Here is a 21,041-nt window from a genome sequence, read left to right as displayed (position 1 = left end):
GGAAAGCAAATCGTTGAAAACAAGTCAATATCTAATTAGTGGAGTAGACAAAAAAGGGTATTTAGAATATTTGTTTCATTCAAAGGACATTTGGACAAATCTCACTTTGTGCTGATAACAGTGAGATTTGTCCAAATGTCCTTTGAATGAAAAACACGTATATAACGGCTAATAAACAGTGATTCATTTTTAATTTTCTTGCTGTCAACAGGTGTTGAGATGAACAGGTCCAGGTCCAGCTGGGATAAAAAAGTCCCCCAGCCTCCAGTCACTAGGATGACCCGCAGCTCCAGCTCCCAGACCAGGCCCACCGAGCCTGCTGAGAACCGGGACGCTGAGACCCGGGATGCTGGGCCCGGTCCCTATGGGAAACAACGAAGGAAGCAGACAGACTCTGCTTTGGCCCAGGACCTCAGTCAGATGAGAGTGAGCAGACAGGACAGCTTACCTACAAGGTGGGGACATATTGCAGTGACTTTTACTTAGTTTTCTATAGATGTATAAATGATAAGGATTAGGAAACATTACAGCAATCAAATATGAGAACATACATAAGAGCAGATGGCCACTCTGACCAACAAAAAAACAAAAGAAAACACATGCACATTAATAAGAACACGCACATACATATACATGAATACCCACAAACATGTGTACATACATGCAATAGACCAAAGGTATCTCGGGTACAAATCCCATGGTTGGACTGGAAGCAATGTCTAGTCCAATATATATTCAAAATGGTTCCAGATTTTTAAATGAACATAAGCTTTTAAACATATGTCATATGTGCCAGATAGCTAGACACGCGTTCTTGTCCTCAGTTCGCCAACATTTGCTAATTGGCACCAAACACAAAGTGCAGCTGAGACTGATGGGCATGTCAATATCTTTTCAGCTATCTGGTCTGAGCCAGGGTATTGGGGTATTGGACAAATCAAATGTTGGCCTGATGGTGGCACTAGAGGAAAAAGTCAAGGAACCACAACAGTCAATAGGATTCATCATCTGGTAATATGTAGCAGGAGGAAAAGATTTGAACAGTTTTTTTTCTCAGCCCAGCAGTTAAACCCAAGGTATTGTTTAGTTCATGTGAGATCTCATGACAGATTTCTTACTATATTTGAAGACAAGAAGCAGTGAGTGAGGCTACAACTCTGAACGTTGTGGACATTGACCCTGGTCCTATTACACTTTTATAAAAGTGGATTTCATTCAGGCATCAACAGTAAAAGAATGAAAATCAACAAGTAATGTTCTTCTCTTCTTTATACAGTACAATCCTTAATTGTCAAGTATCCACAAAATAAATATTCTTCTGGGGGATTATGCCTCTGTTTGTACATTAACTATTTAATATAAAGTAATTATGTCGTTATCTTCTCTTGTCCTTCTCTTCAGTAAAGGAAAGATGCCCAAAAGTAGCAGTGACCCTCTGCAGGCTGGTCAGTCCTCTGGGTCTAGATCTGGTCAGGGCTGTCCGTCTGCGTTAGCTGCCAAGTCCTCATCCCAGGGCGGTCTAGCCTCTGTTGCTCGGCTGGTGAAGCTTGGCCGCTGTAAGAACGTGGTGGTGGTGGCCGGAGCAGGAATCAGCACCGCCAGTGGCATCCCAGACTTCAGGTTGGTGTCTATGGAATGTGGTCCTCTCTTCACCCTCATCCTCACCTTTCTCTTTACTATTAAATTAATCTTTCTACCGAATGTGTAAAACCTGTGAAGTGGATATAGCATCGTCAGGGAAAATATATACTGCTCTTTAATAAAAGCATCATCATAATACCCCAAATATCTGTATTTCCACATTTTCAGAACTCCAGGAACAGGTCTTTATGCCAACTTGGAGAAGTACAACATCCCTTACCCAGAAGCTATTTTCAACATTGATTACTTCTCCAACGACCCGCAGCCTTTCTTCTCCCTGGCCAAGGCTCTGTATCCCGGCAGCCACCGACCAAACTACATACACTACTTTGTCCGCATGCTTCATCACAAAGGCCTGCTGCTCCGAATGTACACCCAGAACATCGACGGACTGGAGAAACGTGAGTTCAGTGAGATCTTGATGGGAACGAAAACTAATAACAAATTAAACTCCGGGCTAGCTGAAAGTGCCTACGTTTTTCTTTACGGATACAAACACCCATAGAACAGTGTAAACGTAGCTCCAAAAGCATTGCCATCACCCGAGTACTTATCTACAGTGACATTGTTAACATGCATGTAACCAAACAGAAATAATTACTTTTTTTTAAACAGGGACAATATACCAGTTATTAACCATCAATGTAATAAAAATATGACCGCAATCCTATCTACAGTATGTCCCCGAACGCACCACCAGACGACATACTGGATGTGAGCAATGTTTTTCTTCCTCACATCCAGTAGTTGTGCAGTGATGATAGCTACTCTATCCATGGCCTGATGTTAGTCCGTTTTGTTTCTCAAAATGGATCTCCTTGTTTGCTCTTAACCTCCGGTGTAATATTGAATAACTTTGTTCCCAGTGTGCGGCATCCCAGATGACAAACTTGTGGAAGCTCATGGTAGTTTTTCTACGGCTGCCTGTCACCTGTGCTACACTACGTTCCCTGCTGAGGAGGCTAAGGTATGTCTGAGCATATTGCCCAATAAACATTTAAATGGAAATCAGTAATTCACTGCATGTGATAGCGGAGTAGCGCCTTATTCTTTTGTTTGTTTCGCAGCATTCCATAATGAATGACAACATCCCTATATGCACTTTCTGTGCTGCAACAGTCAAACCTGACGTTGTATTTTTTGGGGAGGACCTTCCTCAGAAGTATTTCCTCCACACGGTAGACTTCCCCAAAGCAGACCTGCTAATTATTATGGGCACATCTTTGCAGGTAAGCATTTTCTCATATCTGTATTTAGTACTTCAAATGGGTTCTTGTACATTTGGTGAGCAGATAAACCCTAAGCTCAGCGATATCTTTACAAAATGTAATTGTTTCAGATTGAGCCATTTGCCAGCCTGGTGAACACGGTGCGCTCCACGGTGCCACGACTCCTCCTGAACCGACACGCCGTGGGTCCCTTTGAGAAGGTCCCACGGCGGAGAGGAGACCACGTGGAGCTTGGTGACCTAGAGGATACAGTGCGAAGGTTTGCTGAAATGCTCGGCTGGAACTATGAGATTGAGGAGCTGATGAGGAGTCAGGAAACACTGGTGGGTTACATTTTAAACAACAAATGTGTTGCAGGTTATGCAAGAAGTTTATTAACCTTTAGCTTTTGTGCACTCCAAAGGGCAAGTGGGGACCACGCCGCACTGGTGATGTTTACGTATATAGATACTTAGGAATACTCCACTGATGTAGCATTACAATCTTATAACATTGTCAGACTCAGTGCAGCAGAAGCATCCTCTTTTTCATTCCACATATCTTTCCTTGGTGACGACATCACTCATAATACAAGTCAAATAAGGTCACTGTGTTATGGCAAGAGTGGCCATTGAAGGCTCAAGCTAAAGTTTCCGATTTCAACCAGATTTCACAGAAAGCGTTATACAACTTTGTTCACATATGCACTAGTACTACCAATCAGACTTTGATGTGTAAAATCTGTGGAGTTTTTGCTGACTGTGGCACTAATTTAACTTTCTGCAGAGCATCCCTACATTGATTAGCAGCCCGTCAGTGAGCGGACAGACATCTTGTCATAACAGAGGAGCTCCAGAGCCTCCGGGTGGAATGGAAACATCCAAGTCCAGAACAAGAGGTCAAAGAGCATCGAACAGCGGCGACGAGGAGACGGACTCGGAGACGGACAGCAAAAGCTCTGCATCATCCTGCCAGAGCAACTGATGCTGCACGTTCCATAAACAATGGCACTGGAAAGGTTTGAGACAGTTTCTTCTCGCCTTAGTTCACGTTCAGACTGTACTCCGGTAATTGTATACACACGTTACTTTTCAATTGGTTATTTTCAGCTCGTGGCAAAATGTTTTTGTTTCACATTAGAGTGAAAGTGCATCCTACCTCTTCATCTGGAAGTCGCAGTGTGTTATGGTTATGCTATGTTTATATGTAAACCAAATAATCTGTTTATCAAGCTACCAACAACCATATTTAAAGCGTGTGCGTGTCCGTCCCCCCTGTAACAAAAGTCCTGATATTTCTTCAGGTGTTTTCTACGTCCCATCTCGGTAAACTTGTTAATGTTTTATATCAGCACAACACTGTATTTTAAACAATATTTAATAAAAGTATTGTGTGAATTAAATCTTTTTGTCTTGAAAAAATAAATAAAAAAATGTATAAAGTGTATGTAGTTTGGGTCCTGTGTGTGTGTATATATAGAGATAGATAGATAGATATATAGATATATATAGATATATAGATATATGGTTAGGGTTTAGGTTTGTGACCCTTGACCACAATTATTCTAATCGGGTCACCTTTGAGTGGACATTCATGGGTGATTTTAGAATAGTTCCTGAGATATTGCGTTCACAAGAATAGGCCTCGAGGTCACAGTGACCTTGATCTTTGACCACTGAAATCTTATCAGATCATCGTTAAGACCAAACAGACATTGGTGCCAAATTTGAAGAAATTCAGTCCAGACGTTTGTGTTTTATGTCTAAATAAACATATGGCAGTCGCAATGGCATAAAAACATTTGATTAGTTGCATGAAATCCTGAAATTCAAAAAGGTGCGTAAAAAAGTATTTTCTACTTGTGCTAACTCCAGATAGTTTAAATATTCCTTTTATTCTACTAAAGTGTGTATTGCGTGTGTGAGAAGTTAATAGTTGGGATTCACAGGTCAGCTATTCACTATTAAACAAATGACGTGTCATAGTTCTCTCTGGTAAAAGCAATATTTATTTACTCTGGATTGTAATCAGCAATTTGTTATAATACAACAAACTGTTGTGAAGTTGTAACAAACATGCAGCTTTTTTCAGAACTGGCAGCTTTTACATAAAATAAAATGTAACCAACAAAAAGAAATATTAATCAGTTTATACAGACAGTGGGTCTGTATAATATAAATACAATTTATACCTGTGGATTTGTATAAAATTAGCAAAAAAAATAATCTAGAAAAAAAAACAGAACTGATTTAACAGCATGCAGATTTGGAAAAAGTAAAATGGATTAGAAAACAATCATTGCAGTTTACCCTGTTTGTCGAGTCCACAACAGACAGAGATTCAACATTCGTGGCGTTTGATCGTAAACAGTTTGTTTCTGATCATACACTTCAAATGCTGAATCTCTCTATTTATAGTCATCATTTTAAATGAAAAACACACCTCCCAGTGACGCAACAGTAAACCAACAGCCCTCAATTCAGCAGGTTTGCGACTAACTGATAATTATACAAACAACTAGCCCTGTTCCCATTCGATGTAAAAAAAAAAAAAAAAAAAGGTTATGCGAACTTTTGAAGCGTCACAGAAAGAGAACAGCAAATCAAGAGTTTCCATTAACTGGTTTGGAGCAAATAAACTCAGCTACAGCGTAGTTTAGTCAGAAGTTGGCTGCATAGGCTACCCAAGGCTATAATCTGCCAGTAAACAGAGTAGAAGAGGAGTTTTAAGAACCCGGAAACCAAACCATTCTCTTTGGCCATTGAACCCACCAACAAGAGAAAAGGTAGAACGAGAAACCGGAATTTGTTTTATATGGGCACGCTTTAATTGTTCCATCATGTCAGCTACTATTGCCATGTTTTATGATGTCCATATATGAAAATAAGTATTAACATGTTATGGGAATATCCAAGAAGATGCCGACGATGGAAACAGCTGTAATTTGTGTTAATTATGTCCAAATTTATTTCGAAATAGTTTTTCAATGATCTATTTACCAAATTGATTCCATTCCGACAAGGTAGAAACAACCTCATGCAAGTGTAAAACTTGACTTAAAGTTTCCCATCAGCTTTTCTAATGTGATAATTCAAGATGTAAATAAAAATATGTGAATGGAAACGATACTGTGAGCTGCAAGTTAAATCTGTCCACAGGGACTCTGATCTCTAAATATACTGTACATCCATCCTTTGGTCCACACTGGACACAGGCCCCATGACTTTACTAATCATCATGTAGCAGAAAGAATGTAATGTAAAAAAAGAAAAACTAAACCACAAGTGAAGGAATGACTTTCAGACCGAGTGACACTTAACAACCCATTACAATAGTGCTTTCAGTGAGACACATACGATCCAGCAAAGAATTATATTATTACCTCTTTTTTTTTTTTTACTTGGGGAGGGGAAGGTGCATGGAGGCCTCCTGTGCAGCATGATGCCACTTTCTGCCGCACATCAAGTCCACTTCCACTTCAGGGAATGTCTCACTGCTGCAACAGGGCCTCTACAGTGTCCTGGGACATGATGAGCTGTGTCCCAGTTCAGAGCTGGATCACCAGAAGTCACATTTCTAGACTGAATACGGAATAACGGGCCGATATATTATACATGGCTTGAACTAGATCCGACTTAAACTTGCAGATAAATAGAAGTTGTATGGATACACTACTTGCCAGTTGTGCCGCATTTTGTACACAAAAACGTTTGAAATGTTAACTCGGGTATCACAAAACTTGTACCTTTGTCAATTTAGGGCGACTTCCTGGGGATAGAAAAAAGCAAATCCTAAATTCCAGCATTACTTTGGTTTTCTGTAAGAGTAGTCTAAGGTTGTCCCTGACTAAGAATTGACATTGTCAAATACACTCTTTAGTCGACTGATTGTAGAATCATGACTTTTTCTTGCTTATTGATCCCACTCTGTTTAAATGTACCCATTATGAATCTATAGAAACAAAGTGTAGCTGCGACGCTGTATGTAGAACTGACAAGGAGCGGAGATCGATAGACAGAGATATGTGGTTTCTGTTTGAAAACAGAACTTTTGGTCCCAATTTATTTTTCTCCATTGTGGCCATCCACAGACAGAATTGAAAAGACAGGGAAGTGAAGGGACAGTGAGCGGGAGAGAATAACACATGGCTGTTTCTGCACATCTCATCCAGCTGATTTTAGAGAATCGTTAGTAGTTAATGGTGCTATATTCTGGGTTTTATAAATGATCTGATTCATTACCACATTTTCCCATCACTGACGGCTCCAGGCTCATTAGATTAAATGGTGGACTATTCGGAGTCACCCCTTAAATAGTCTTGACTAGAGATCCACACATTGTACTGATAACTGCATGTTTAAGTTAATAGAGTATAATTTATTGGGAGGCATCGGTACAGCGTGTGGATCTTTTGACTGACTTCTGTTACTTTTGCTCAGTAACAGTAGACTGAGCACCTTCCTTCAAAAAGGTCCAAACCTTGAAATAGGACACAGCTCCAGATGTGTTTGGGCCAAGTGGGCTTAGCCTGGAAAATGTGGCCTACATGTGAAGTGCACTAGTCAGAGTCTGATCCTGAGTCCTCAGCTGGATCGCAGAGCGTTTCTTCAAGAGGGGCTAACGTCCCGTCGGGCCTGACCCCCATTGGCCGGATCACGTTCTGCCTGTGGACACAAAAAGAAAAACATCAGATATCCCCCCGAAAAACATCAGACGTGCTGGATAGAAAAAGGCTAGATAGGAAGGTAAAACGTATCAATTATATTTCCAATGTAAACAAAACCCAACTTTGTTCAGGACCCTTTGTATCAACAAAGTCTTAAGAGGGCTTTTACTTTTACATCTTTACTCTCTTACATCGAGAACTCAAGGGTCCCCCCATTCCACCTCAAGGACACTTGCCCCGGTCTGGCCATCCTCGCTGCCCTCCTCCTTTACTCCTCTCTCTGGCAGATTAATTACAGGATCAGCACTCAAACTAATCTCCTCAAAGCCACGGCTACCCCTTCATCCTAATCCAATTATACCTGTTCTGTGTGTCACCACTTCATCTAAAATGATTTATCAGAGAATTACCTACCACAAATATAAAAAAGGACCCATTTGCATTAATTTGTAAAGATATTAAAAAATAAATGCCCATGTAATTCCCACTGATTCCTCCAATTAAATTTAACTCATCCTTGGAAAACTGCAGGTTAGTTCTAAATTCTGGAGGAGACTTGTGGTGTGACTAAATCAGAAAATGTTTCAGCATTTAAAAAAATAAATAAAAGAACTCTGATAAAACCTACAGAGAAGCCCCACCAGTCCACAGCCGTATATCCCTGGTTAAAGTCAGCAAGTAAAATGAGGACAAACAAGACAAACAAAAACATGTAACTATCTCACCCAATTAGCGCACAAATATTCCCTCCTGTCCTACTCAGCAGTGACAGAGGACTGGCAGATGTGAGAGGGGGTGGGCAGAATATGTGCTAATTGGAGGACCAGTTAAGCAGTTAAGGGAGCACATTCTTACAGGGCTCTGACTGATCTCCTTAGAGCCCGTACTGAGGAAGCCCCTCTCCGTCATCATCAGGAGGAGAAGAAAGAAGTTGCAGCCTCGGAAAGGAATCTTCCTCTTCTGGGCACACGTGCCTCATTACAGCTCAACCCTCTATTTGGCTTAACAATAACGAGGTCAGCTTACTTATGTCTGCACATTTGTTCCCCCCTGTCTTTTCCTCTTCGTCCACCCAAACTGCTTTGTTATTAGTTGTACCTCTGTCTCAGCCGTCTGACTGGCTCCTCAGAAGGACAACAATAAAGTCAGGACACGCGTGTCATCGAAAACCTGAATGTGGCAGATAAAGGAACCAGGACCGTCAAGCCGACTTTGTGTCCCAATTAGGTGATAATTAACAGAGCTGTGGTAATGATGCTGCGGTGGCGTGCCGGCAGCTTCCATTTACTCCGGCTGAATGCTGCGGCGTGCTGGAGGCCCAGGCCTAATTGAAGCTGCCGCTAACGGCAAGAGATTCTTCCTTTGACGAATCAGTTGGCAGGGAGCACACTCACTGTTACCTTTGTACAGGCATTGTGACGAACGTGAGCCTCTGCTCAGTAAGGAAAGGTCAACACAAATACTGCAGCGCTCTTTGCAGAGGAAACAAAGAATAATATGAATAATTTGAACAGGGGAAGTTGCTCAAACTGAAAAGGTTAATGATCTTAGTAGGGCTGCAACAACGAATCGATAAAATCGATTCGCAAAAGTGTTGGCAACGAATTTCATTATCGATTCGTTGTGTCGCGCGATTATTACGGCAGTCATAAAGTCGCGGAGAGAAAAAAAAAAAAGAGCGGAGCAGAGCAACTGGCCTGCCAGCGTGTCTGAGATTGGAGTGAGAGACTGAGAAAAGTTTAGATCGGGATCTTAGCAAAAATAGAACATCTTGGATGTGACGTGTCGAGTCTTGGCCAATCAGCGTCAAGATGCCTACAGCGGCTTCATTTCCCCCAAACTTGTTTTTAATGGAAGCTAGTCAGCTTGCTATCGCGTTAGCTAACGTGTTTGGTTGTGTATTGTCGTTAAAGTTACGTTATGCTCTGTTACAGTTCAGTCTTGCTTGTAGAAAACCGTAACGTGGTGAAACATGCCGTCACCCCCCGGTCTGGTTCAGTTCGCGCTGTCACTCGTTAATGGCACACTGGCGGATCTGGCTGCAGGTTGTTTTTTTACTCAAAGTAGAATGAAACAAATCACGTAGTTGGGCTTAGCCAACAACGTCATTTCGTGGTCGTAAGAGGCCCAGAATGAAATAGTTTAAGGAAGAGGACGCTCTATATGTAGCACAGCTTGATGCAGAGCTGAGATGAGGTGGAGCTGAGCCTGGAGGTTTCGGTCAAAACAGACGTAAAAGGAGCAGTACAGCTTCCCTCTGACCCAGTATTTCATACATATTGATAAAGCAGGGCATGCTAAAGCAGCCTCTGCTCCAAGGAGATCAATTACAGTAAAAAAAAAAAAAAAGACTCACATTTGGCAGATGTAAAGCATAGATGTGTATGTTTTTAGTGTTAGTCCATTATAACTATTTTTTTTTAATTAACAGCTCAGGGATGTTCAAGGAGCAACCTGTTAGTGCAAAACATCTTCAGAAAGCACAGTCACTTCTGTTTTTGAATGAAGGGTTGGAAATGAATGATTTTTGTTTTTTTTATCCGATTCATCGATTAATCGAAAAAATAATCAACCTATTAATCGATTATTAAAATAATTGTTAGTTGCAGCCCTAGATCTTAGTCAAGCCTTTGACAAATAATTAATTGTGTTTGATTCTATTGATCAGATTTTATTGAATTTGCTGTTATACAGACGCCAGACCGTGTTAAATAGAGCATCGAAAACTCTCAAACTCGTCAACCAGATTCAAATTAAATTTGCAGAACTTATATTTCTTGACAAAACTAAACTCTTCCACCTTTTTTGTCATGAACTACAGCTCTTATTAGGAGACTGGTGGGAGGTTTAAGATGCTGACCATCGTTTTAAAACATTTCGGATTCGATCGAGTCCAAGCGGAGAACTTTGTTGTATTTCATCCCTCCTTTTATTCTCCTTATTTCCTGTCAATTCTTGTCCACAAAAAAAAAAAAAAAAAAACAGTAAGATTTACAGTATTATTACTGAAATTAATTCAGCAGTCCCTAAAGAGGTATTTTCTCTCATTTATAGTTGTGTATTTACCTTGACAACTTGTCAAACATATTGACAAGTTTCTGGGCTTCGTACTCCTTCTGCTCTTCAGTCATCTCTTCGATGGGGTTCGGCATCGGCTCCTCCACATGACCGGTGATAGGATTGATGCTGGAACAAGCAGATGAGCAAGATTAAAAAGGTGCACAATCCGAGATTAGGAGCAATTTGATTGCCTCTCAACATGCAGCCGTGAGCAAACCAGTGGGGTGGGCTCACATGCACTAACATGCACTAATATGTACCAAATGCATGTCAACAAAGCAAAGAGAAGCTTGGATAACAACACCGAGAAGGATAGCAACTTCACACACACAACTCCACTATATCTTTACAAAGCAAATAGTTGTTTGCTGCTCTATTGTTTAGAATCTTAAATATAGCTCAATAATGAAGAGCTGCAAACAGATTCATACTCAATCAATGTATGCATATCGATATTTAACAAGTTGACACCAAATTGCCAATGCTTTATTCTCAGACCTGTGCAGAGCACTCACAATGGTTTAGCAGATTTGTATTCCTCTGTATCTGAGTCTTCATCTTCGGAGTACTGAGTCTCTCCTCTCCCTCCTGCGAGAAGTCCTCGAGCCACCAGGAGTCCAGCTGCGTTTCCATATCCTGTGTACTTCAACAGGTTGTCCACTACAAGACACCAAAATACCAAAGGTTGTGCAGTTACATATGCATGTTCATGTGTGATAACTCCATCATTTGCACCCAACTGGAGACATCATTCCTGCTCTCTCATTCCCTTTTTTTTTTTTTCATCTGATGCTTTTTTTCATCTGATGCTTCTTCCATGACCGGCCACTGCTCACCGCTTTCTTTGCAGAGGACAAAGAGAAACTCTGCAGCCGTCTGCTTCACACCCATGTCAACATGCGTCATGAGGCGAACCAGCTTGTTTCTGGTGGTGGTGCCGATCTCTGGTCTGATCTTTACATCTTTCAGTGGGGGAAGAACCTGAAGGTATAATAAAAAGTTCAGGTTATTGGTTTTCTGTCATATTAACCAACCTCTGAAACATAGTAACTGGCTAATGAACACACACATTACATAGCTAGAAAGTAACTCAAATATAGGTAGCATCCCTGTGAGCATTCAGTGCAATCCTCAAACACAGATGCTGGTCTTCCACATTAAAAGAGCAACTTGATAAGAAATGTCAGACGCTGTTTTATAATGATCTCTTTTAAATATGTCTGAAGCAACTGTACCTGAGCTTTGATAAATCTGCGGATCTCCCTGTGGTGCCTGGATCCTTCAGTCAAAAGGCTGAGCACCGGAGTCAAACCTTCTTTGTAGTTGGAGCCCTGCTTGGAGTGACACAAACCACAAACACTTCACAAGCTGCACAAGCTGTGGATAGGTTTTATTCAGCAGAGCACTAATATGTAACGAATAAGGGGGTAAAGATAAGATGGGTAAATGAAAAACTGAATGAGATGCAGTAAAGCATTGTGCTATGCTACACTAGTTAGCCAAGCTAGCTAGGCCAAGGAGCCTCCCTGTTTGCTACATTCTGGTCTGAGAGCTACCAGGTCCAGCACTACTTTCACATGCATACAAGATGTCACAAAAAATGTGTACCATAGCCGGCTACAAGTGAGCGTAGTTATGTTTTAAATGTATGCATCTTCTTAATTTATATCTAACAGGGTTCATACGCATTTTGACCAACGGATTTCCATGACTGAGCGAAATTTCCATGACCAAACATTTTGTGAAATCTCGTTGTATACATAAAAAAAAGTGAGAAAATGTAGTAGTATTTAAACTAACAATGAGAATTCCAAAGCATACAGTATAACTTACATGACACAAATTAATAGTTTGATTAAAAGAATAAACATTTCTATAAATGCCTGTATGTATACCTGCTTATATTTTGAGCGTCTTTCTTTTAAAAGCATATTAATTATTTCAAACTCAGCGTAAATGAACGTCATGAACATTTGGGATTTTATTTTTTTCAAGGACTTTTCCAGGCCTGGAAATAACCATTTTAAAATTCCATGATTTTTCCAGGTTTTCCATGATCGTATGAACCCTGATCTAAGCTTGTCCTGCAGTGTCAATTGTAACAAGTACATTTACTCCACTATATTGTAAAATATGTCAACATTATTGAATGTAATTTTCTGTGTTTACCCAGCCAGCTCTCTCTATGTATTTGCTGCAGAGGATGAACTTTACCTTGTCCATCCTTTTCGCCATGAAGTCTATTAACATCTGGACTGCATCCATATTTTTCCCACCATATATCTCTAGTCCGCCCTGGACAGGCACGTCGATTAACACATCCAGGCAGGACACAGGCAGGTTATTCAGCAGGTTGATGGCATGGCTGGAAATACATTAAAAAAAAAATCCTAATTACGTAGACCTTTACAAAATATTTGATATTTAACAGTTGAGTGATTAAAAGGCACTCAGAAATCAGTAGTTACTGAGATGAGACAAAGGATCTGTGGGGTTGAAGAGGTCAATGTTTATAAGTGAAGATGATGATTTAAAGATAAGACTTGGAATATTTAGCTTTAGACGAGTTGTTCCAAAGTCAATGACCCCTAAGGCAACACTTCTTGTTTTTAATCTACATGTTGGAACAGGTGATGGCTGCTAGTTGACCTCAGGGTGCAATCTGGTTCACAGGTGGTAAAAGTTGTTTTCAAGTAAAGATTGATTACATTTTACTTCCATCTGTGCCACACTGTTAAATCTACACACATCTATATTGTCAGGAGAGCAATGTACAGTAAATAAAGTTGTATAATTGAAGTGTTCACCACTACCAAAACCCCCAGCTGTGTTTAGTAAGTAGAAATATCTACCTTCATAAAATATAATAATGTGTGAGAAAACTTGCAACAGCCAACTAGCAACAAATAATAATTAGAGGACAGAGAACCTCTGAAATGGTGAATTTGAGAGGACAAAAAGCTGGTGTCTGTAATAGCTGGACAGCACAGATGGAGTAAAAAGCTTATATGGCGACTACTGCCAACGCCAAATATCCCAGCTCTTCCAATGTGCATACAGAATTGTGAGGAGAACAAAGTGGTGTGTAGCTCCGTTTTAAGAGAAGATCTCAGAAATCTGAAACGTTTTCTTACTTTCTCAATGGATGCAGACTGATTATAAAGTTGGTTTCTCAATTCTAGACAACTAATAAAACAAATTAATTCCAAAGTAATATACCAATTACTTTACCCAAAATAAAACATCAGAAACTTGTCTGATCAATATTTGAATATTGTATTCAATGATCCATTTTATTAAAACAACCAAATGTAACCATACAGAAGGTGCAGAAAGTAGCATAAACATGGGTTGATAAAGAAACGGTTCGAAAATCAAGTTTAAAAGGCTTCGAACAGAAACACGTTCTATGTGTTTGTAATCCTAAGACATCAATGATGAAATTTATATTTAAACACCTCAAACCTGCCTTAATGTGGTTTTGCCGTTTTCTCTAAAAATACAACTTTATCCATTCACACTGCACTACTCCACTTAAACCGGTTCGGTCACATATTCACATTCAAACAAATAACACTAGTTAGGTTGATCAATAGCTCAAATACCCATGACCAGTTCTTGACAGGTCAAGAGAAACATCAGTCTATTTTAGATGACACTGCTTACATTTCTGTCTATGAATTCTTGACATTCCTGCATTAAATTACCATGAGAAGAAGATACTGCCGCAGTATTGCGACAGCTAAGAGCATCTAGAAGATCAACCACCCAGAAAGGCTCCAAAGGCTCTGTTTTTCCCACGCAACCCCAGTCTGCTATCGGACCATGTGCCATCAGTCTTAATTTGCAGGGGCAGCTCTCTCACTCACAGTGCTTACATGCAAATCACAGCAGAACATGGACACAAGTTATTTGACTGACTAGTGGAAGCACTTTGTTAGTATGTAGAAATGTTCTATGCAATTCAGTTTCACAGGGTGCAAAGTGCAGAGCGCCTTGAATCAATGTTCATGATGTAGCTTTCTTAAATAGTTAAAATAATAAGAGTGAAGGACAGACTTCTCACCTGTGAGCTTCCTCTGTTTTCTCCTCGGTCTCAGTCTTCAGCATCAATAGATGGCGCAAGATGGCAGCGATGAGTCTGAAATGGTGGTCATCCTCCTATTAAATCAAGGATGGACAAAAAAGTGAATTCCAATGCATACCGTTCAATTGTTTAAAAGGTAAAGAAAAACAATGAGACGGGAAAAAAAAACCTCAAACTACAAGGATAGGGACCTGGAAGCAAAGGCCTACCTGCAAAACAAGCTGCCTTAAAATGTTGTGAGGCATCACAACCAGTGTGCGAAATACTTGATCAAAACCCGACAAACCCCTGAAAAGCTACATTTTGGGGGTTTCAGAAATAATTTTTAAACTATTATATAAAAAATGCGCAAGATACGCAAGATTGTCCCTAAAAATGACTTTCAATGCGAATTTTTCAAGCAAACTGCAAAACATTTATTGTTTCCTCGGATGCCACCCGTTTGTTCCTCGTAAGGCCTTTTTATGTCAGTGGTGGGGTTGCGAAAGTTGTGCAGTACAAATGTTGTACAGTTTAGAAAACCTTATGTTTCTCTGTGCAACCTGAGAAGCAGTGGATTGTTTTTCTGCTTCGGCATCATGGTTATACTTGGTTAAAAATAGGAACTCTGTACGCATCAAGTCTGGGAAATATGTCAAAAAGAAAGCAAAGTTCATTACATGTGTACAATACATTTTTTAAGTAAGATACTTAGCCTGCATGCATAAGGTTGTACAGTGAGACAAGTGTGCGTGTGTAGTTGCATGGTTGTGGGAGTGACCTTGTTGTAACGATATTAGCTTTGGTAATGTGTGTGCAAAATGTGTATAGCCTAGTTGACTGCCTCGACTTCCATCAAATTCTGTAGGTCTATATTGAGTCTGTCTACGAGTTCAGCACAACCCTGGAGCACTCGGTGGGGGGCAACCCCCGATTGCCACAGGGGATTTCGCACACTGGTCACATCCAGTCTGAGCAAAAAGAGGAGCGCTAAGAGATGGAGTGACATCAGCGCTATGAGTCTAGATTAAAAAAAACAGAGGAGGAGAAGGAGGAAGAGGAAGTTTGGATTTCTAGCGTCAAAGAGGAGAGCAGGATCTAACTTGAGAACTAAGACCTAAATGTAGTGTCATTAAGACTTACACGTTGTCAGATGCAGCCTTGTGTCCCCTTCAGTCAAAATTGCATGAAATGTTTGACAATAATTTTCAGAAATCAGCCTTAGATAAAAAAACTATTACATGATAACTACATCATGAATGACATGAATCACAACTAAATGTAATACTTGACACATGGTCTAAAAGCGTATGTACCAAATATCTTTCCATTTTATTCACAGGTGGTAGCGTTTTGGCATGTGCGTAGCCTATGAAAGAGAGACATGTTGTCACAGTAGGAAAAGCAAAGGTGTGAATACTTAAATTATTGACGGCGCAGTGCTGATAGACACTATGCCATGGGTGAAAAGTATTTTTGCTTAAGTAGGTTCCTAAGTAAAATGACCTGGAAGAATTAAGAGGCAGCAATAATGAGCTGTTTGAATCATCTAAATGCTAAAGAAAGGTGCTTTAATGCTACCTTTCTTATCTTTCCTTTAGCATAGGGTACACTGGACCGACCTTTACGAAAGGAAAGGAGATAATGCCGCCCTTGCAGCAGCAACATTTAAAGCAATGCGCAATTCAGCCTTCAAAACATTCGCCGTTGCTGTTTAATTGTACACTATGGATACATTTAAATAAAACATCCTTTTTAAGAGGTGTGATTCTGTGTTGGGACAAGAATCCTTCCTTGAGTTGTCCAGCCTTGAGTTTTTTACTGTAGCCTACTCATCATCTATGTGTCATGCTTGATATTATTGTTATTAAAGATGCGTGAAAACAAAACAAAAACAAAACTTAGTCCGTCATCATGTAATTGCAGTTGGAGTAGTATCGCGGTTGTCTTTTCCTAAATCTTTTTGAATTCTCCTTCACATCTCCCTTGACCTCATGACATTTTCCATCAAGGAAAAGTGGTTAGAAAAAGATTTGGATGAAATTCTTGACTATTCGATCACAGCCTTGGGAGTGGCCAGCAGCCAAAAGGACATTTTGAGTTGTCTTGCACTGGCCCTTTAAATGCCACACTGGTCACAGGTCATCACAAATTGCATTTGTGTTCCTGACAGTGTAAATTGATGCAGTTGATTGATGTTGACAATCAAGATACTATTTATATTATGTCACATTTACACTGAAATGGTTATATATATATAGTCATAATGTGGCTGTTGTGGGACAGCCTGATCGATAATTGACCAATTGACTGAGCCAGAAACATGCATTCTTGCAAGATAATGAGAAAGGAAACAAACCCAAATTACTAACTTGCAACACACTCACCTCACCACCAGTGTCAGACAGTGTGAGGTTGAATAAGGCTTTGAGCGCCTCCATTGCTCTCTCATTGTCCTCTGCAGGCATGGGCAGAGCCTGTGGATCTGGACTGGCAGCTTCATAGGGACCAACCCAGCTCACATCCAGGGTGTGCTCCAGGACCTCCGTCAGTAGTCTCACAGCATGCCTTTCTCTCCGCAAAACCCCTCTCACATCAGGTCTTAGTGCAGACACCAAGAAGAGAAGGCGCAGTGTGAAGAGGCCCACCTCGTGGTGCCATGTACGGGCTGTACGCAGGGTGGCACAAAGGCCATGAACCAGCTGCACGTCTACACTAACCTGCTGAGCAGCAGGACTATTGTACACCACATTGCAAAGGCACTTCAAGGCCTCCACCACCACCCTTTCCTCCTCCTCTGACAGGGTGTCTTCCTGAAAGATGTTTTGGTTGTCATCGCCTTCCTCTCCAGCACTCAGCCTCGCCAGTCCTCCCAGAATCAGCATGCCCTCCCTGGTGGCTACAGGCGCGAGGACACGCTTGTCTCTGGACAGGATGCGGAGTGTCTCGAGACATGTCTTCTGACAGCTAGGCTTCATCCGCCTCCCGAGGACTGACAACACACTCTGGCACAGCTTCTGAAAGGAAACAAGTATCGATAATAACGTAACTGGGCCACCCTGGTCGCATAATTACCGGCTGCTCAGATAACTAGTACTTACACTGCGCAGGGGTTCTTCTTTCTGGTCAAAACTGAAGGTGTGACTGTTCTGAAACAGATAAGATGCTCATTGTGGACACCGAACAACTCAGCCTGACATATCACACACCTTATTATAAATAAACCCCGGCCTCTTTAAAAAGGATTTAATTAGTTCCCAAATACCGCCAACAAAGACTAAAGTGTGCTAATAGTGTTATTGAAAGTGCAGTGACGTGATTTGTGAGCAGCAGTCGGCTGCGAAGATGTTCAGCTAACTCAACGCTAGTTGTTTAGCTCGCTAGCTAACTCACGTTAGCACGGCTGTTTGTTGTGGTTGGCGTGAAAAAAACGAGCAGAGCTGCGATTTACCTCTCGAATATATTGCCGCAGAAACCTCTCGATGTCTTCCTCGTCGGCAGTTTCAAGCTGTGACAACATAGTGTTCAAGTCCATGGTGGATATCGGAGGATAGAGGAGTTAGCTTGGTTGGGACGGGACCAATGGGTGCAGCTATCTAGCTAACAGCTAGCTGGCAGCAGGCAGCAGGCTCACAGAGGGTGTCAGCGAGCTCTGCTTCTGTCAACAGGGAAACTCCCCTCACTCGCTCACTGGCTCCATCACTTCAGGGCTGCTCTTCACTGACTGGGATTTCGGGACAGTAAAAATATAGTTATCTAATATATATTCATATATAATATAAGCCTGTTGAGGGACTACATGTCAGTTTTATATGTGTGAAACATTTATATTTATATTGAATGTATAAATATTTCATTATGGCAACAATTTTGAAATATATTTGACAGGAAACAAGCAGGGTAAACTTTTAACTTGTATGCAACATATGAGATTGAAGTGATTGGACAAATTAACATAAGTGACTATAATGATAATTTGGAATACCAATGATTGCCTTAAGTCGTACACCCAAAGTCATCACCACATGCTGAGTTTCCTCCCTTCTTTGTCAGGCCTTTACTGCAGCTTCCATCAGTTGCTGATTGTTTGTTTGTGCCTTCAGTTTTATCTGAAGGAAATGAAAAGCATGCTCACTTGGGCTGAGATCAGGTGACTTGCTTGGCCATTGAAGAATAATCCATTTATTTGCCTTGAGAAGCTCTTGGGCTGATTTCACAGTTGCTTTGGGTCATTATCCATCTGTACCGAGAAGCGCCGTCCAATCAGATTTGCAGCATTTGGCTGAATCTGAGCAGATAGTAATACCCTAAACACCTCAAAACGCATCCTGCTACTTCTATCAGCTGTGCCATCATCAATGAACACCAATGGCCCAGTTCCATTGGCAGCCATACCAGCCCATGCCACAGCACGTTCCTCCATGTTAACCAGATGATGTGGTTTACTTCGGATCAGGAGCCGTTCCTTTCCTTTTCGTCACTTCTCTCTTCCTATCATTCTGGTACAAGTTCATCTTGGTTTCATCTTCCAAAAAACCTTCATCTAAAACTCATCAGGCTCATTTAGATGTTTTCTGGTAACGTATAATCTGGCGTTCCTGTTCTTCAGTATTACCAGTGGTTTGCACCTTGTTGTAAACCTTCTGTTTTCAGACTCATGAAGGCATCTCTTGATTGTAGACTTTGAAAAAGACACACCATCCTCCTCCAGAGTATTCCTGATCTCAGTATTCATGTTATGAAGGGGTTTTCTTCACCAAGGAAAGAATTCTGCAATCGTCTACTTTACATGTCTTCCGTGGTCTTCCGGGCCTTTTGGGGCCATTTTTAGGAATCTACCAAACTGTTGATTTGGTCAATCCTAATGTTTCTGCTATCTGCCTCATAGGTTTGTGTAGTTTGTCAGCCTTGTAATGGCCTCCTTCACTTGCATTGACACCTCTTGGTCCTCATGCTGAGAGTTCCCTGGATCAGCTAAAAAATGCAAATACGTTTTTTCAAATCATCTCTATCCTTTTTATCCACTTCATTTGTCATGAAATAACAAGGGAACAGGCCACACCTGGCCATCAAACCATTTGTAAGACAATTGTCCAATAACGTTGAGCCTCTGAAAATGTGGGGTACTTTGTAAAAATGGTTATAATTCCTAAACGGTTAATGCAATAGTTTTGTTATATCCATTAAATTAAAGCTGAAAGTCTACACTTCAACCAAATATTGACTGCATCATTTCAAATCCGTGTTAACCCGTTTTGAAAGTTGAAATTGAATTGTTCAATAATTGTTTTCTTTCTTAGTTTCATTTCAGAAATATGCTTGAATCTGTAACTTATAGACACATTTTAAAGCGCATAAAAGGGACCTACTTGTTGGAACTTGTTCTTAATAGGTTTTTGTGAATTCAAAGTCTCAGTTGTGAATCTTGCAGGATTTTGGAGATGTAATTCAGAGGATCTATGCTCCAATAAAAAAAAAATCTTGGCAGGGGTCGGCGGTCAAAGGTTATTGGACTGAGGTACAATGACCCCAGCACATTCTCGCTATACAAATGTCTTTCTGTAGTGTGCTACTGGCCCAACCTCCCACTGTGTTGTCACTGCATGGAGAGAGAGAAGTAACAATCAGCTCAGACTACTTAAAAAAAATGCTTTTCCTTTTCCAAAACGTAGACTGGAGATTCAATGGGTGGTGAACATGGAGTGATGCCTTTTCCAAAAAGTACACATATCAGTAGTTATAGTCAACATGTTTTGCAAATGAAATCAAACTTATCAAAAAAATGTACCACATAGAAAGTAAAGAAAGTGCAGGACTTAATCGATCAATGAGCAGATGTTGCTCCAGTGCGGACATCGATTATGAATAGACACAATAATGTGTTTTAATTAAATTGTGTTAATATTTTGACATCTCTGTGGAAGATTTGTGGATTTTAACAGAGAAAGAATAAATACATAGTTGAAAAAGAAAGACAATTTGACAAAGACTTTAAATTGTCACGACAGACGGTTTCCAGTGCTTTTATTTACAGAAAAGTGACTAGACTTCATGTTACTGTACACTTTGATAATTTCCCTTTTTATAAATACCCATAGGGTAATAGGTCCTCAGTAGCTTTGAGTGCATTATAAAACACACAACCCTAGGTTAATGCGTCTTTCACTAACCATACAAAACAGAGAACAAAGTACCAATTGTAACATAGAAAATAAAGGATACACCATGTTACAAAGTTACAGAAAATACATACTATATATATATATATATATAGTCACAGTAAAACAGCAAAACATCTTGCAACAGAATGCACACGCACAGTTGTTTTTGAGTCATTGCATTCAATCATTTAAAAAACTATCAAGATGGAGACACCTTAATACGCCAATCAAGGAGTTTA

At 40.5% G+C, this 21,041-nt stretch overlaps 2 protein-coding genes across 2 annotated transcripts; one reads left to right on the top strand and one right to left on the bottom strand.

Moving 5' to 3' along the window:
- Positions 1-219: 219 nt before the first annotated feature.
- Positions 220-4,202, top strand: LOC306740913 (NAD-dependent protein deacetylase sirtuin-3; the record flags this gene model as incomplete). The annotated part of the gene is made up of 7 exons (XM_079223156.1): positions 220-455; positions 1,402-1,620; positions 1,810-2,042; positions 2,508-2,608; positions 2,709-2,870; positions 2,981-3,193; positions 3,636-4,202. The coding sequence occupies 7 exons, from the start codon at positions 220-222 to the stop codon at positions 3,831-3,833; spliced, it is 1,362 nt and encodes a 453-aa protein (XP_079079282.1). The 3' UTR covers positions 3,834-4,202.
- Positions 4,203-4,850: 648 nt separating this feature from the next.
- Positions 4,851-18,176, bottom strand: ric8b (RIC8 guanine nucleotide exchange factor B; the record flags this gene model as incomplete). Its single annotated transcript, XM_079224183.1, has 10 exons — positions 4,851-7,513; positions 10,582-10,701; positions 11,091-11,235; positions 11,412-11,556; positions 11,811-11,909; positions 12,790-12,940; positions 14,642-14,736; positions 17,029-17,658; positions 17,743-17,790; positions 18,093-18,176. The coding sequence occupies 10 exons, from the start codon at positions 18,174-18,176 to the stop codon at positions 7,408-7,410; spliced, it is 1,623 nt and encodes a 540-aa protein (XP_079080309.1). The 3' UTR covers positions 4,851-7,407.
- Between the last annotated feature and the right edge of the window lie 2,865 nt (positions 18,177-21,041).

The sequence above is a fragment of the Taurulus bubalis genome (assembly GCF_910589615.1).
Source record: "Taurulus bubalis genome assembly, chromosome: 9".
Classification (NCBI taxonomy): domain Eukaryota; kingdom Metazoa; phylum Chordata; class Actinopteri; order Perciformes; family Cottidae; genus Taurulus; species Taurulus bubalis.
Note: the sequence above shows the minus strand (reverse complement) of the source record. Positions and strands in the feature narration are given on the sequence as shown.